Source organism: Hypanus sabinus, chromosome 28 (assembly GCF_030144855.1).
Source record: "Hypanus sabinus isolate sHypSab1 chromosome 28, sHypSab1.hap1, whole genome shotgun sequence".
Classification (NCBI taxonomy): Eukaryota; Metazoa; Chordata; class Chondrichthyes; order Myliobatiformes; family Dasyatidae; genus Hypanus; species Hypanus sabinus.
The window spans coordinates 42,570,997-42,585,792 of NC_082733.1; the positions used below are offsets into that span (position 1 = coordinate 42,570,997).

Below are 14,796 nucleotides of genomic sequence, written 5' to 3' on the forward strand. Positions count from 1 at the left end.
CATGCAAAACCGAGTGTTTCATTGTACCTCTGAATCTGAGATAATCAAAAACCAATTTACCACCAGCAGCAGCCTACTGGGACAAGACTGTCTGGCACGCAAAGTCAGACCCAGCAGACTGGGGGCATGAGATCTCCTGTGAGACCCAACAGCCAGGAAGACGGTTCAGCAACGCTCCATGGAGAGTGAAGGACATGACAAGTGAGGTCATGGTCATCCACTGTAACCAAGGAAGACCCCAGTTAGAGACACTTGTTCGTAGCACTGGACCTGGACTACTGAGTGGAACTGCCCCAGTGATATGGCAATTCCACTTTAAAACTCTCCCACAAGAAGTTTCCTGTCACCATTGGGCACGATGGACAATTACCTTTTACTCCGGCAAATGAAAATCCAATTAACAGACTAAACCTAGCTCAGTGAGACAGATTTCTCCGTGGACAGTGCTGTAACTTACCCGAACATGGTCTCTTTTGTTAATATGTCTCCCAGAAGCAACTTCTTTTGTCTGTCAAAACAGTAATCTTTCAATTTAAACAAGTTTGCTTTCACCAATTCCCTAGGGATCTCCATGAATATTTCATCGGCAATAAAAGCCACTGCAAATCCCAGCAAGTCAAACTCTGCTTTGGAAAATCTTCTGCCATGTAAATTCTGAAAAAAAAAGGCGAATATTGGGAAATAAGCCGCACTAGGTTAAGCTCTAAATTTATGCAATGATTAGTGTCTCATGAAGTTAATTCAGTTCAACTGATGCTCGATAGCTGGAGCCCTGAATCTAGAAATCTCTGAGAGTCCGCTGGAGAAGCTGTGAGTACAGTTCTGCAAATCCATGAGTTGCTGAAGGCTGGAGGCCAAAGACAGCCTTCCCTAGGGTTAGAGGACTGTGTATCTGGGTGGGTGGGTAGGAGGGAGGAAAGGGACTTGTTTTGCTGTTGTTGTTTTGTTGCTTGTTGTGACCTGGTGAACATTGTGGGCATGCTATGTTGGCACCGTAATGTGAGGCAACACTTGCGGGCTGTCCCCAGAGCATCCTGAAGTTGTGCTGGTAGTTAACACAAACAACACATTTCACCGTATGTTTCGATGTACATGTGAAAAATAAATCTAAATCCAAATCTAAATTTGAGCCTATCAGTGAGAAATACTTGTAATTTAAATCTGTTTCAAATTCTAAACATCATTTCAGGAAAGCTGAAGGGATGGACTTGCTAACATGCTAAGAGATTCCTCCATCTTGACTGTGATCATATACAGTACCACGTTTCCACCTCAAATGCATGTCAAAATTTACTTTGGAATTCTGAGCTTGTCCAGGAAACTCATCATGAAACATAAAATATAGAAAATGACAGTGCTGTACAGGCCCCCAGCCCATGCCGGTCTGCAACCTGTAAGACCAATTTAGCTCTTCTCAGTCCTCTAGCCCACTACTTTTCTATCATCTACATGCGTATCTGAGTTTCTTAAATACCTGTAGCGTATCTGCCTCTACCACCACCCCTGTCAGTGCATTCCACACCTATCACTCTGTCTAAAAGAATTACTTCTAATAAACCCCCCCCCCCCCCCCGCCCTGTACTTTCCTCCAATCACCTTAAAATGATGCCCTCTCATACTGGCCATTTCCGCCCTGGGAAAAAAAATCTCTGGTGGTCCACTCTCATCATCTTGTAAACTTCTATCAAGTCACCTCTCATCCTCCTTCACTCCAAAGTGAAAAGACCGAGCTTGCTCAGCCTTTCTTTGTAAGACAAGCTCTCTAACCCTGGTAAACCTCCACTGCACCCTTTCTAAAACTTTCACATCTGTCCTATAGTGAGGAGACCAGAACTGAACACAATATTCCGAGTGTGGTCTAACCAGAGTTGTACAGCTGCAACATCACCTCACCGCTCTGCTGACAAATGAAGGCCGACACACCATACACTTCCTTAACTACCCTATCAACTGGGACAGCAAGGTATCGTAGTGATTACACAACGCTTCACAGTACCCTATCAACTGGGGTGGCATGGTAGTGACATGGTTAGCACTATGCTTTACAGTACCACTGGTCCTTGTTCATTTCCCACTGCTGTCTGTAAGGAGTTTGTAGGTTCTCCCCGCGACCACCTGAGTTTTCTCCAGGTGCTCTGGTTTCTTCCCACAGTCCAAAGATGTACAGACTAGTAGGTTAATTAGTCATTGTAAATTATCCTGTGATGAGGCTGGGGTTAAATCGGGGGTTGCTGGGCTCGAAGGGCCAGCTCCGCGTTGTATCTCAATCAATAAAAAAATACTCACGGGGCAACTCTGGGGATGTATTACTTTGGGCTTTATCTTGTCTGTTCATTTCCCTCCATAGATGCTGCCTGACCTGCTGAGCTCCCCCAGCATTGTGTGTGTGTGTTACTCAAGATTTCCAGCGTCTGCAGAATCTCTTGTGGCTTATTTGGTGTGCGGCGTAATGCTGCTTGTGGTTGCTTGTTATGAAAAAACTGGCTGCTGTTGTTCTATAATAAGGGACCATAAAAACATAGGAGCTGAATTGGGCCATTCGGTCTATCGAGTCAGCCCTATCATTGCATCATGACTGACTTGCTATCCCTCTCGACCCCACTGTCCTGCCTTATCCCCATAACCTTTGATGCCCTGACTAATCTAAAACCCATCAACCTCTGCCTTCAATATAACCACTGACTTACTTATTCAATGATGCAGATGGACTGGGCACTTTCAGCCCTTTGAGCCACGTTGCCACAGCAACCCCACAACCCCAACTGACCCACACCTAATCACGGGACGATTTACCAGGACTAATTAACCTATCTGGTATGTCTTTGGACTGTGGGAGCACGCAGGGGAAAATCTACAGGGAGGATGTGCAAGAGCTCCTTACAGAACCGAACTCCAAACTCCAGAATGCCTCGAGCTGTAACCACGTCGCACTAACCACTCCGCTACAGTGATGAGGCCTCCACAGCCGTCTGTGGCAATTAATTCCGTAGATCCAACACTCTGTGGCTGAAAGAGGCCTCCCTGCTCAAAGCGCTTTTCAGAGGTTGAGAAAGTGTGATCAAAGTGCTGAATAAATGGTGATTATTGCTGTAAATTAAATGCCTAGAGAAAAGATGAGCAGCATGTTACCTCCACTCTGAGATTTCACTTAAAGGCAGTCAGAGCCCTACCAGAACTTGTACAATCCAATCAACCATCAGGCTCTGCTTTGAGCTCGGCAGCTTTATGAATGGAATCGGATTTTTCACAATGACTTGAAGCAACTGCTGTGTCATGTTAATGGAAAATCTTCTAATTTTCACAAGTCTGCAAAAAAAAATTAAAGATTGAACAGAAAGATTTTATTTTTTTTTTAATTTAGTGATACAGCACAGTAACAGACTTTTCCAGCCCGAGTTAACACCGTCCAATTATACCCATGGGAAAGATTAACCTACTGACCCTCTTGTCTTTGGACTGTGGGAGGAAACCCATGTTTCACGGGGTGAACGTACACACCCCTTACAGACAGCTTCGGGAACTGAACCAAGGTCGCTGGCACTGAAAAGCATTATGTTAACCACTAAGTCACTGTGGAGAACATTTCTCTCTAGAATGGAGAGAGCTTAGGGATGACAGATAATAATCTTCATTATAATCAGGGACAGAAGGGTGGAGGAAAAGAGGAATGCTAATACATTGGTGAGGCAAATAAGAGTTGTTGTCTCACAGCTCCAGAAACCCGGGTTCAGTCCTGCCCTCCCATGCTGCTTGCCCGGAGCCTGAATGTTCTCTCTGTGACCGTGTCAGTTCCCCCCAGAGACTCTAGTTTCCTCCAAAGATGTTGGCTATCACTGTGTGTGTGGACAGGTGGTAGAATAATCCAGGGAGAGATAATAGGTATGTAGAAGAACAAAGTTCAAAGTAACTTTGTTATCCAAGTGCATTTTCTTGTGGGCATTCACAGTAGAATAAAGAACCACATGGAATCAATGAAAAACTCCAAAGACTGACAAGACAAATGTGCAAATGAAGACAAATTGTGCAAATACAAAAAAAATTAATAAATAATATTGAGAACACGAGTTTCAGAGTCAATGAAAGGGAGTCAGTATGTTGTGGAATCAGTTCAGTGCTGAGGTGAGTGAAGCTATCCACTCTGGTTCAGGAGCCTGATGGTTGTTCCTGAACCTGGTGGAGTGGCTCCTGTACCTCCTTCCTAATAGCAGCAGGAAAGCAGGTCAGGCAGCATCTATGGGTTGTGGGGAGGGGGAACAAACAGTCAACGTTTTGGGCCAAAACCTTTCATCAGGACTGATGAGATGCTCCATTATTTTGTGTGTGGTGCAGTGTCTGGTCATGCATTTTGGTAGAAAGAATAAAGGCATAGACTTTTAAATGGGAGCGAATTTGGAAATTGGAGGGGCAAAGGGACTTGGGAGTCCTAGTGCAGGATTCCCTAAAGATTAACTTGTAGGTTGAGTCAGTAAAAAAAAGCGCTAGCTCGCTCAACCCATCCTCATAAGACATGCTGTCTAATTCGGGCAGCATCCTGATAAATCTCCTCTGCACTCTCTCTAAAGCTTCCACATCCTTCTGGTAATCAGGTGACTAGAAATGAACACAAATCTCCAAGTGTGGTCCAGCCAGAGTTTTATAGAACGGCCACATTATCTCACTGCAAAGATAGTAAATGTAATGTTGGCAATAATTTCAAGAGAACTTGAATATAAAAGCAAGGATGTAAAACTGAGGCTTCATAAGGGCATTGGTCAGACCACATTTGGAGCATTGTGAGCAGTTGTGGGTCTCTGACCTAAGAACGGATGTGGTGGCATTGGAGAGAGTCCAGAGGAGGTTCTCGAGAATGGAAGGTTAACATAGGAGGAGCATTTGATGACTCTTGGTCTGTCCTCGCTGGAGTTTAGAAGAGATCTCATTGAAACCTATCGAATATTGAAAGAACTAGATGGAGTGGATGTAGAGAGAATGTTTCCAATACAGGGAGAGTCTAGGACTAAGAGGACACAAACTCAGAATATGAAGATACCCCTTTAGAATACAGATGAGGAGGAATTTCTTTAGCCAGAGTACAGGAATTAATTGCCACAGACGGCTGTGGAGCCACGCCATTGGGTATATTTAAAGTGGATATTGATAGGTTCTTGATTGGTAAGGGCAACAGAAGTTACGGGGAGAAGGCAGGAGAATGGGGTTGAGAGGAATAATAAATCAGGCAGGATTGAATGGTTGAGCAGACTTTTTGGGCCAAATGGCCTCTCTCTTATGGTCTAAAGATTTCCAGCATCTGCAGGATCTCTTCTGTCTCTGGAAAAGGTCAAATGGTGCCTTTCTCTCTCCACGACTGCTATCTGACCTGCTAATTGTTTCATCAGTGTAAGCAAATCTCCATCCTTTCCAGCCCAAGTTGACCGTGGGATGTTACTTACTGGAGATCAAAGAGCAGTTGTGGCCGCATACTTCGCACAGTCCCCACGGTGAGCACAAAGCTGTTCAATGTTTCCAGAACGCAACCCCTCTGCGAAAATAAGAGCACATCACTTCAAATGTTTGGCCATTTCCGTTGATGGGCCTGAATTTTAATAAAAGATGTCTGCACTCTTGAGTTTAATCTAATTTCATATTGAATGCTTTGTTAAAGGAGTCCGTTTGCTCCACTGCTGTGATTGTACAATGGGGTGAACTGTCCAACAGAGCATCGGAAGCGGGCCACGGTAGCATAGCAGATAGTGCGACGCTAAAAACAAAAGAGCTGATTGTGGATTACAGATGGAACGGAGACAGGCTCGGCCCGGTCAACATCAATGCGTCTGCAGTTGAGAGGGTGAGTAGTTTCAAGTTCCTCGGTATCGATGATCTCACCTCTCACGCCGGCTGTCTGGCAAAAAAAAAAGCACAACACATCCCTTCCACCTCAGGTGACTGAAGAAGTTTGGCACGGGCCCCCAAATCCTCAACACCTTTTACGGGGGCACCATTGAGAGCATCCTGACTAGCTGTATCACCGCCTGGTACAGGAACTGCACCAACTTTGATCATTGAGCACTGCAGAGAGTGGTACGGATAGCCCAGTGGAGGGATGTGAACTTCCCTCCACTGAGGGCATTTATAGCGGTGTGCAGAAAGGGGGCCTGCAAGATCATCAGGGACACCAGTCACCACAAACATAAACTACTTCAGCTGCTTCCGTCTGGCAAACTCTACCGCAGCATTAAAGCCAGGACCAACAGGCTATGGGACAGCTTCTTTCTACAACCCATTAGACTTTGAACTTCATATGACTGTACATTGCAACAGAGTCAAAATGCAAAGATTTTTACTCACTCACGTTGTGGGACAGATGTGAGATTTAAATAAATTCTAAATTTTAGTACAGCTCGGAGCAGAGTTCAGAGTTCAATCCCAGTGTCCTCTGTAAGGAGTCTCTGTACAGCTTCCCCATCACTGCCTGGGTTTCCACCGGGTGCTCTGGTTTCCTCCCACATTCCAAAGACTAATTAATTCAGTAAATTAATTGGTCATTGTAAATTGTCCCACGATTAAGTTAGGGTTAAATCAGTGGATTGCTGGCGGTGTGACTTGAAGGGCTAGGAAGTCCTATTCCAGGATGTATCTCTAAGTAAGTAATAATAAACAAACAAACGATTGAATTGAATTATCTTGTACTGTTTCAAGTACAAGATACAGTGAAACATTTGCCTTACATACCGTTCATATAGATCAAATCATTAAAATATAAAAAGATTAGCTTTGTCACATGTACTGTACATTGAAACATACAGTGAAATGAGTTGTTTGCATCAAATTAAATCTACGAGGAATGTGCTGAGCAGCTTGCAAGGGTCACCACATTTCCGGTGCCAACACAGCGTGCCCATAAATTCCAGTCTAGATGGCGATAGCATACAATGCTCCCTTAGTTGGCATCTTCTAGATAGCAAACGAAAATATCACTTTTATTTCTTTTACGTCTGTTTTTCACATGAAATGCGTTTTCTGGAATTGTTACAGCTTGGAGGCGGTTTGAGTGATCCAGCACTTTGTTGTCTCCGAGATGATTCCAGGAAGCGAGTGCACGCTCAGATGACCTCAGTGCAAAGAAACTTCGCGAGGTGACATTCAGCCCCCATTTAACCAGGTAGAGCATCCATTTATCACCAATTAAAGCATGGAGGTACATGGATGACAAGCAAGAGTTCAGCGCCGACCGTCTTCCTTACAATCGCTGCTGGAGAAGGAATCTGTGTGCAGAATATCGCTGTGTGGCTCGCTGTGGCAGGTGGGTAGGCCTCTCTGCCTCATGTGGTGTCCCTCTCTTTCAATGAATGTCGGTGATATTGTAGGATGGTACTGCAGATCTGCGTCTATGGATTGGACTGTGGACTTTCTCACAGTCATGGTTTTTATATTCTGTGTTTATTTTTATATTGCCAGTTCCTTTTCCATTTTGTTGTGCTTGGGCGGTGACATCCTGTTAGATTTTTTTTGTGCTGGGGGGTTGTTTTTTGGGCGTCGATGTTCCTGTTCCATTTTGTGTGGGGTTTTGGGGGGTGGGGTTGATGATTGGGATGCCGTCTTTTTGTGTGGGGGGTGGGTTTGATGTTCTCTCTGAACAGCTTTCATGTTCTTTGTTTTGTGGCTATCTGGAGAAGACAAATTTCAGAGTTGTATAGGGATATGTGCTTTGATAATAAATGTTATCACAGATGTGATAACAGCACATTTGGAAAGAGGTGAAATCATTGGACAAAGTCAGCATGGATTTGTGAAAGGGAAATCATGCCTGATGAATCTTATAGAATTTTTTGAAGATGTAACTAGTAGAGTGGATAGGGGAGAGCCAGTGGATGTGGTATATTTAGATTTTCAAAAGGCTTTTGACAAGGTCCCACACAGGAGATTAGTGTGCAAACTTAAAGCACACGGTATTGCGGGTATGGTATTGATGTGGATAGAGAATTGGTTGGCAGACAGGAAGCAAAGAGTGGGAGTAAACGGGACCTTTTCAGAGTGGCAGGCAGTGACTAGTGGGGTACCGCAAGGCTCAGTGCTGGGACCCCAGTTGTTTACAATATATGTTAATGATTTAGATGAGGGAATTAAATGCAGCATCTCCAAGTTTGTGGATGACACAAAGCTGGGCGATGGTGATAGCTGTGAGGAGGATGCTAAGAGGATGCAGGGTGACTTGGATAGGTTAGGTGAGTGGGCAAATTCATGGCAGATGGCAATTTAATGTGGATAAATGTGAGGTTATCCACTTTGGTTGCAAGAACAGGAAAACAGATTATTATCTGAACAGAGGCCAATTTGGAAAAGGGGAGATGCAACGAGACCTGGGTGTCACTGTACACCAGTCATTGAAGGTGGGCATGCAGGTACAGCAGGCGGTGAAAAAGGCAAATGGTATGTTGGCATTCATAGCAAAAGGATTTGAGTACAGGAGCAGGGAGGTTCTACTGCAGTTGCACAAGGCCTTGGTGAGACCGCACCTAGAATATTGTGCGGTTTTGGTCCCCTAATCTGAGGAAAGACATTCTTGCCATAGAGGGAGTACAGAGGTTCACCAGATTGATTCCTGGGATGGCAGGACTTTCATATGAAGAAAGACTGGATCGACTAGGCTTATACTCACTGGAATTTAGAAGATTGAGGGGGGGATCTTATTGAAACGTATAAAATTCTGAAGGGAATGGACAGACTAGATGCAGGAAGATTGTTTCCGATGTTGGGAAAGTCCAGAACGAGGGGTCACAGTTTAAGGATAAAGAGGAAGCCTTTTAGGACCGAGATGAGGAAAAACTTCTTCACACAGAGAGTGGTGAATCTGTGGAATTCTCTGCCACAGGAAACAGTTGAGGCCAGTTCATTGGCTATATTTAAGAGGGAGTTAGATATGGCCCTTGTGGCTAAAGGGATCAGGGGGTACGGAGAGAAAGCAGGTACAGGGGTTCTGAGTTGGATGATCAGCCATGATCATACTGAATGGTGGTGCAGGCTCGAAGGGCTGAATGGCCTACTCCTGCACCTATTTTCTATGTTTCTATGAACCCTAGAGCCTAACCGTTGCCGTACACCTTTTGGAATGTATGAGGAAACCTGAGTGCCCAAAGGAAGCAGTCACCGGGGGAACATACAAACTCTTTACAGACAGTGGTGGAAATCAAACCCCGATCTTACAGCTGTAAAGCGAGGGCGCTAACTCCTACGCTGCCATGCCACCCTGTACAAAGGAAAGCAGTAACAGAATGCAGAGTAGTGTGTAACAGCTACAGAGAAAGTGCAGCGTAGGCAGACCATAAGGTGAGGTCATTTTGAGGCCAAGGGACCATCTTATCAAACCAGGGACCATTCCATAGTCTTATAAAAGTGGGGTAGAAGGTGTCCTTGAGCCTGGTGATACGTACATTCCGGCTTTTGTATCTTCTGCCCGATGGGACTGGGCAGAGTCAAGTCAAGTCAAGTTTATTGTAATTTCAACCATAACTGCTGGTGCAGTACACAGTAAAAACGAAACAACTTTCCTCCAGGACCATGGTGCTACATGAAACAACACAAAACTACAGACCTACACGGGACTACATAAAGTGCACAAAACAGTGCAAGACAGTGCAATAATTAATAAACAAGACAATAGGTTGAAAGTGAGTCAGTAGGATGTGGAATCAGTCCAATGTTGAGGTGGGTGAAGTTATCCAAGCTGGTTCAGGAGTCTGATGGTGAAAGGGGAATAACTGTTCCTGAGCCTGCTGGTATTGTACCTAGGGCTCTTGTACCTCCTTCTCAATGGTAATAACAAGTCGAGACCAGGGCTTTAATGTCAGGGGTCCTTGATGATGGACACTGCTTTTGAGTGGGAGTGCTCCTTGTTGGTGGCCAGCACAGGAACAGATCTGTTGGCCCATAAGTCTATACCGAGCATGATGCCAAATTTAACTAATCCCATCTGCCTGCGTCCATATTGGCCCCCACCCCCCACCCTCATTCTTTGCACGTTCAGTGCTGAGATCATTTCATTTTTTTGGATATTAGAGGATTCTAGGACCATTAAGAATAAACAAGAAATTGAGCAGCCTAAGGTCAGCTGTTAGCAGTGAGCTTGTCTTATTTCTGTCACGTGCACATTGAAACATTAGAACATACAGTGAAATGCATCCTTGGCGCTAATGACCTTTAGTCTGACTATGTGCTGGTGGCGGCCATGCTTCTGGCACCAAACAAAGCATGCCCACAACTTACTAACCCTAACTCATACATCGTTGGAATGTGGGAGGAAACTGGAGCACTCAGGGAAAGCCTAGGTAGTCACAGGGAGAACAGACAAACTCCTTACAGAGAGTGGCAGGAACTGAACCCCAACCTTCCATTGTAATTTGTGATGCTAACGCTGCACCACCCTGCCAGGTTGTTGCGGGGGCTATTGCTGATACCTGGTTGTATGTTCTTATCAACTTACCAGGGACACCGGCATTTCAGTTGGCAAGTCTCTGAAGAACTGCAGCAGTTTCAGGAATGTCTTGGGTGTCGTCAGATGCTGCAGGGTCGCGCAGTCTACTCCCCGTGCTACGAAACCAAGAGAGCTAAAGAAGGGACAAGATGTTTAACATCACAGATCACAAATTCTCTAAGTAAGGAACAGCTCATGTGTGAAACTAGCAAGGGCAGCTTATCATCCGTGTTCAATTGACCTTTAACTGAGGAAACAATTAAGAACCAACTGCATTTATGGAGACACAGGAGGGTGGATATGCTGGAATATGGAAAGAGAGAAAAAAAACAAGCTGCTGGAGGAACTCAGGTAGTCAGACAGCATCAATGAGGCAAATTGTCCAAGAGTTGAGGCCCAAGGTCAACCAGAGGTTTGGACATCAGGGCCCTAAAGGCTGGGAACCTCCACGAGTCCAATCCATGAGTCCACTGGGGAAGTCGAGGCCCAGTGTCTGTGAATCCATGAGTCCACTGGGGAAGTCGAGGCCCAGTGTCTGTGAATCCATGAGTCCACTGGGGAAGTCGAGGCCCAGTGTCTGTGAATCCACGAGTCCAATCCATGAGTCCACTGGGGAAGTCGAGGCCCAGTGTCTGTGAATCCACGAGTCCACTGGGGAAGTCGAGGCCCAGTGTCTGTGAATCCACGAGTCCACTGGGGAAGTCGAGGCCCAGTGTCTGTGAATCCACGAGTCCACTGGGGAAGTCGAGGCCCAGTGTCTGTGAATCCACGAGTCCACTGGGGAAGTCGAGGCCCAGTGTCTGTGAATCCACGAGTCCACTGGGGAAGTCGAGGCCCAGTGTCTGTGAATCCACGAGTCCACTGGGGAAGTCGAGGCCCAGTGTCTGTGAATCCACGAGTCCACTGGGGAAGTCGAGGCCCAGTGTCTGTGAATCCACGAGTCCACTGGGGAAGTCGAGGCCCAGTGTCTGTGAATCCACGAGTCCACTGGGGAAGTCGAGGCCCAGTGTCTGTGAATCCACGAGTCCACTGGGGAAGTCGAGGCCCAGTGTCTGTGAATCAACGAGTCCACTGGGGAAGTCGAGGCCCAGTGTCTGTGAATCCACGAGTCCACTGGGGAAGTCGAGGCCCAGTGTCTGTGAATCCACGAGTCCACTGGGGAAGTCGAGGCCCAGTGTCTGTGAATCCACGAGTCCACTGGGGAAGTCGAGGCCCAGTGTCTGTGAATCCACGAGTCCACTGGGGAAGTCGAGGCCCAGTGTCTGTGAATCCACGAGTCCACTGGGGAAGTCGAGGCCCAGTGTCTGTGAATCCACGAGTCCACTGGGGAAGTCGAGGCCCAGTGTCTGTGAATCAACGAGTCCACTGGGGAAGTCGAGGCCCAGTGTCTGTGAATCCACGAGTCCACTGGGGAAGTCGAGGCCCAGTGTCTGTGAATCCACGAGTCCACTGGGGAAGTCGAGGCCCAGTGTCTGTGAATCCACAAGTCCATTGGGGAAGTCGAGACCCAGTGTCTGTGAATCCACGAGTCCACTGGGGAAGTCGAGGCCCAGTGTCTGTGAATCCACGTCCACTGGGGAAGTCGAGGCCCAGTGTCTGTGAATCAACAAGTCCACTGGGGAAGTCGAGGCCCAGTGTCTGTGAATCAACAAGTCCACTGGGGAAGTCGAGGCCCAGTGTCTGTGAATCCACGAGTCCACTGGGGAAGTCGAGGCCCAGTGTCTGTGAATCCACGAGTCCACTGGGGAAGTCGAGGCCCAGTGTCTGTGAATCCACGAGTCCACTGGGGAAGTCGAGGCCCAGTGTCTGTGAATCCACGAGTCCACTGGGGAAGTCGAGGCCCAGTGTCTGTGAATCCACGAGTCCACTGGGGAAGTCGAGGTCCAGTGTCTGTGAATCCACGAGTCCACTGGAGGCTGGCAGCCAAAGATGGCCTGTTCTGGGGTTAGAGGACTGTCTGAGTGGGAATGAGCAATGGGTCTTGTTTCACTGTTATCGCTCTGTCGCTTGGTGTGTCCTGTGTTGTTCTACTGAGGATAGTGAGTATGCCATGTTGGTGTCAGGATGCGTGACGATTACAGGTATGTATCACACGTACATTGAAACATACAGTGAAATGTGTCATTTGTGTGAACAGCCAAACACACCCAGAGATGTGCTGAGGACCCCCTGCACATGTCATTACACATTCTGACGCCAACACAGCATGCCCACCATCTCTGAAATATCTTTTAAGTAGAGTCACAGAACACTACAGCACAGAAACAGGCCATTCAGCCCTTCTAGTCTATGCCAAACTATTAATTTGCCCAGTGCCATCAACCTGCACCAGGACCATAGCCCTCCATACCCCTCCCAAACATAAACAAAGAGCATATTTTAAAGCTTTTCAGATTCTCCCCATCAAAATGGATAATTTCACATCTTCCCGCATTCTACGCAGTTTCCCAGATCACTGCCCACTCACTTACCCTAACTATATCCTTTTGTGTCTTTATTGCACCCTCTTGCTAACTGGCCACAAGCTCACTATCTTCTCATACATAATAAAGAATAAGCAATAAATACCCTGAATCACCAACATGCATAAAAGTGTCATGTTCAAGGTCTGGTCTGGTCTCTGTAGAGTGTAATGAAGAGAGGTTTGCTCCAGTATCTTTGTGCAGAGAGACACACACAGCTAATACTTCCAAGCAGTGGAAAGAGTGGACAACAGGATTGGACATTCAGGCCAACCCTCCAATGATCAGCACCACAACTGTCACGTGGGGAGGTCAGTTAACTTGTCGGTCAAAAGTCGCTTCTACCATCGATAGGCCCCTTTGAAGGATGCAGCAGCTCTTTCCTATTGGCGGGCTTGTGTGCCACGGTGCTGGTGTCCAGGTTCAGACTCCTCGGAGGTATAAGAATAGCATGTGTGGGACGCTTGGCCTCTTTCCTTTCATCCCCCAGGGCCCGATTAAGGCCGAGGTCATGACCACTGCTGAAGAACCATTGGGAAAGTGTGCTGCAGATATAGCAGGGCCCATGTGCACGTTTAACTAAGTCTCTGTTTGTCACATGTTTAGCCTTGTAGTCGTGTAACTTAAGGAGACTTAATGAAGTACTTGTGGAGTTTGAAGTGTTACTGAATGTTTAGTCTTGTAGTTGTTAAACTTAGTTTAACTTAGATGTTTGGTCAAATGTTTTACTGCTTGTCTGTAAATAGTTAATGTGCTTATTCATAATCAATATCTTCTGTCTGACCAAACCCATGAGCCTGCTTCCTCGTAACATCATCTCCAGGTACTGACATGGTTACATGGCAATGCTACATATTCAGCCAGCTCTGTGCCTCAGTGTCTTCTGTACAGTTTCTCTCCCACAAAACTAACCCAGAGTAACTCACCTAAAGGTGTCTTCAGTCATATTATGGTCATTTGCTTGTAGAATCTTCCCAAAGAGCATCTGAGCCTGTAACAGGAGATCACGCATTAGGTGTAATGTAACATTCTGTTTCCAAGTACACCTCTCTATAAAAACCTACAAGCACTTTTCCACAAACCATTGTTCTTCATAAGTGAGCTCAGAGCACATCACTCAGTCACAAGAGACATGGCTGCCAAACCCAGTCTTCTCTGCAGCCATAATGCAGCCAGGAGTAAGTGTTTCCAGATATCAATCAGGAATGGAATCCCAGTTCCTAAACACAGATAGTCCCTACCTTTTGATGGCAATGTGTAAGAGGCATTTTGTCAAGTATGCACATAGGCAGGTGTTTGTTTAGGGTGTCAAATTGCTATTTTCATTGTAGTTTAACTTTCCTATGCTTCCTTGTTTAGGTGAGTGAAGTGGAGATATGTCTGTCCCAAAGGAGGTGTAAGGCACTCCTTCCCTCCACTAGCCCGCAGGGCACCCTTGGGCAAGGCGTAGCATCTGCTTAGCCCCCCCGATCAGGGTCTTGTGAAGCCATGGGAGCAGGTGGTGGGTGGTCGTACGAGCAGCTGGTGCATATCACAAGTCCTGGTTATGCGACCACTGACACCAGGCAGACAATCTCTGAAGAGTATTGATAATGGCTGGGGTCACCCGTCTTGAAAAGACTCTGCCCAGAAGAAGGCAATGGCAAACCACTTCTGTAAAAGTTATTGCCAAGAACAATCATGGTCAAGTAGACCATGATCACCCACAGCATGACACAGCACATAATGATGATGTCATATGACATGGCACATAATGATGATGTCATATGACACAGCACATAATGATGATGATGTTTGCTTGTATTTTTACATATTCATCTATATACACCTAATTATTCAGTGATTTTTCCAGCAATTACAGTGCAGATTTTGTATTTTCTAGAAGCT

General features: G+C 46.2%; 1 protein-coding gene across 1 annotated transcript in view; it reads right to left on the bottom strand.

Annotated features, from left to right (window-relative positions):
* strc1 (stereocilin 1) overlaps window positions 1-14,796 on the bottom strand; it is an 84,383-nt gene that overhangs the window by 34,240 nt on the left and 35,347 nt on the right. Inside the window, exons 12-16 of the mRNA XM_059952455.1 lie at window positions 13,836-13,900; window positions 10,457-10,580; window positions 5,430-5,518; window positions 3,171-3,306; window positions 458-654 (exon numbers count right to left, since the gene is read on the bottom strand). Coding sequence (XP_059808438.1) covers window positions 458-654; window positions 3,171-3,306; window positions 5,430-5,518; window positions 10,457-10,580; window positions 13,836-13,900 — 611 coding nt within the window. The remainder of the gene's footprint in view (window positions 1-457; window positions 655-3,170; window positions 3,307-5,429; window positions 5,519-10,456; window positions 10,581-13,835; window positions 13,901-14,796) is intronic.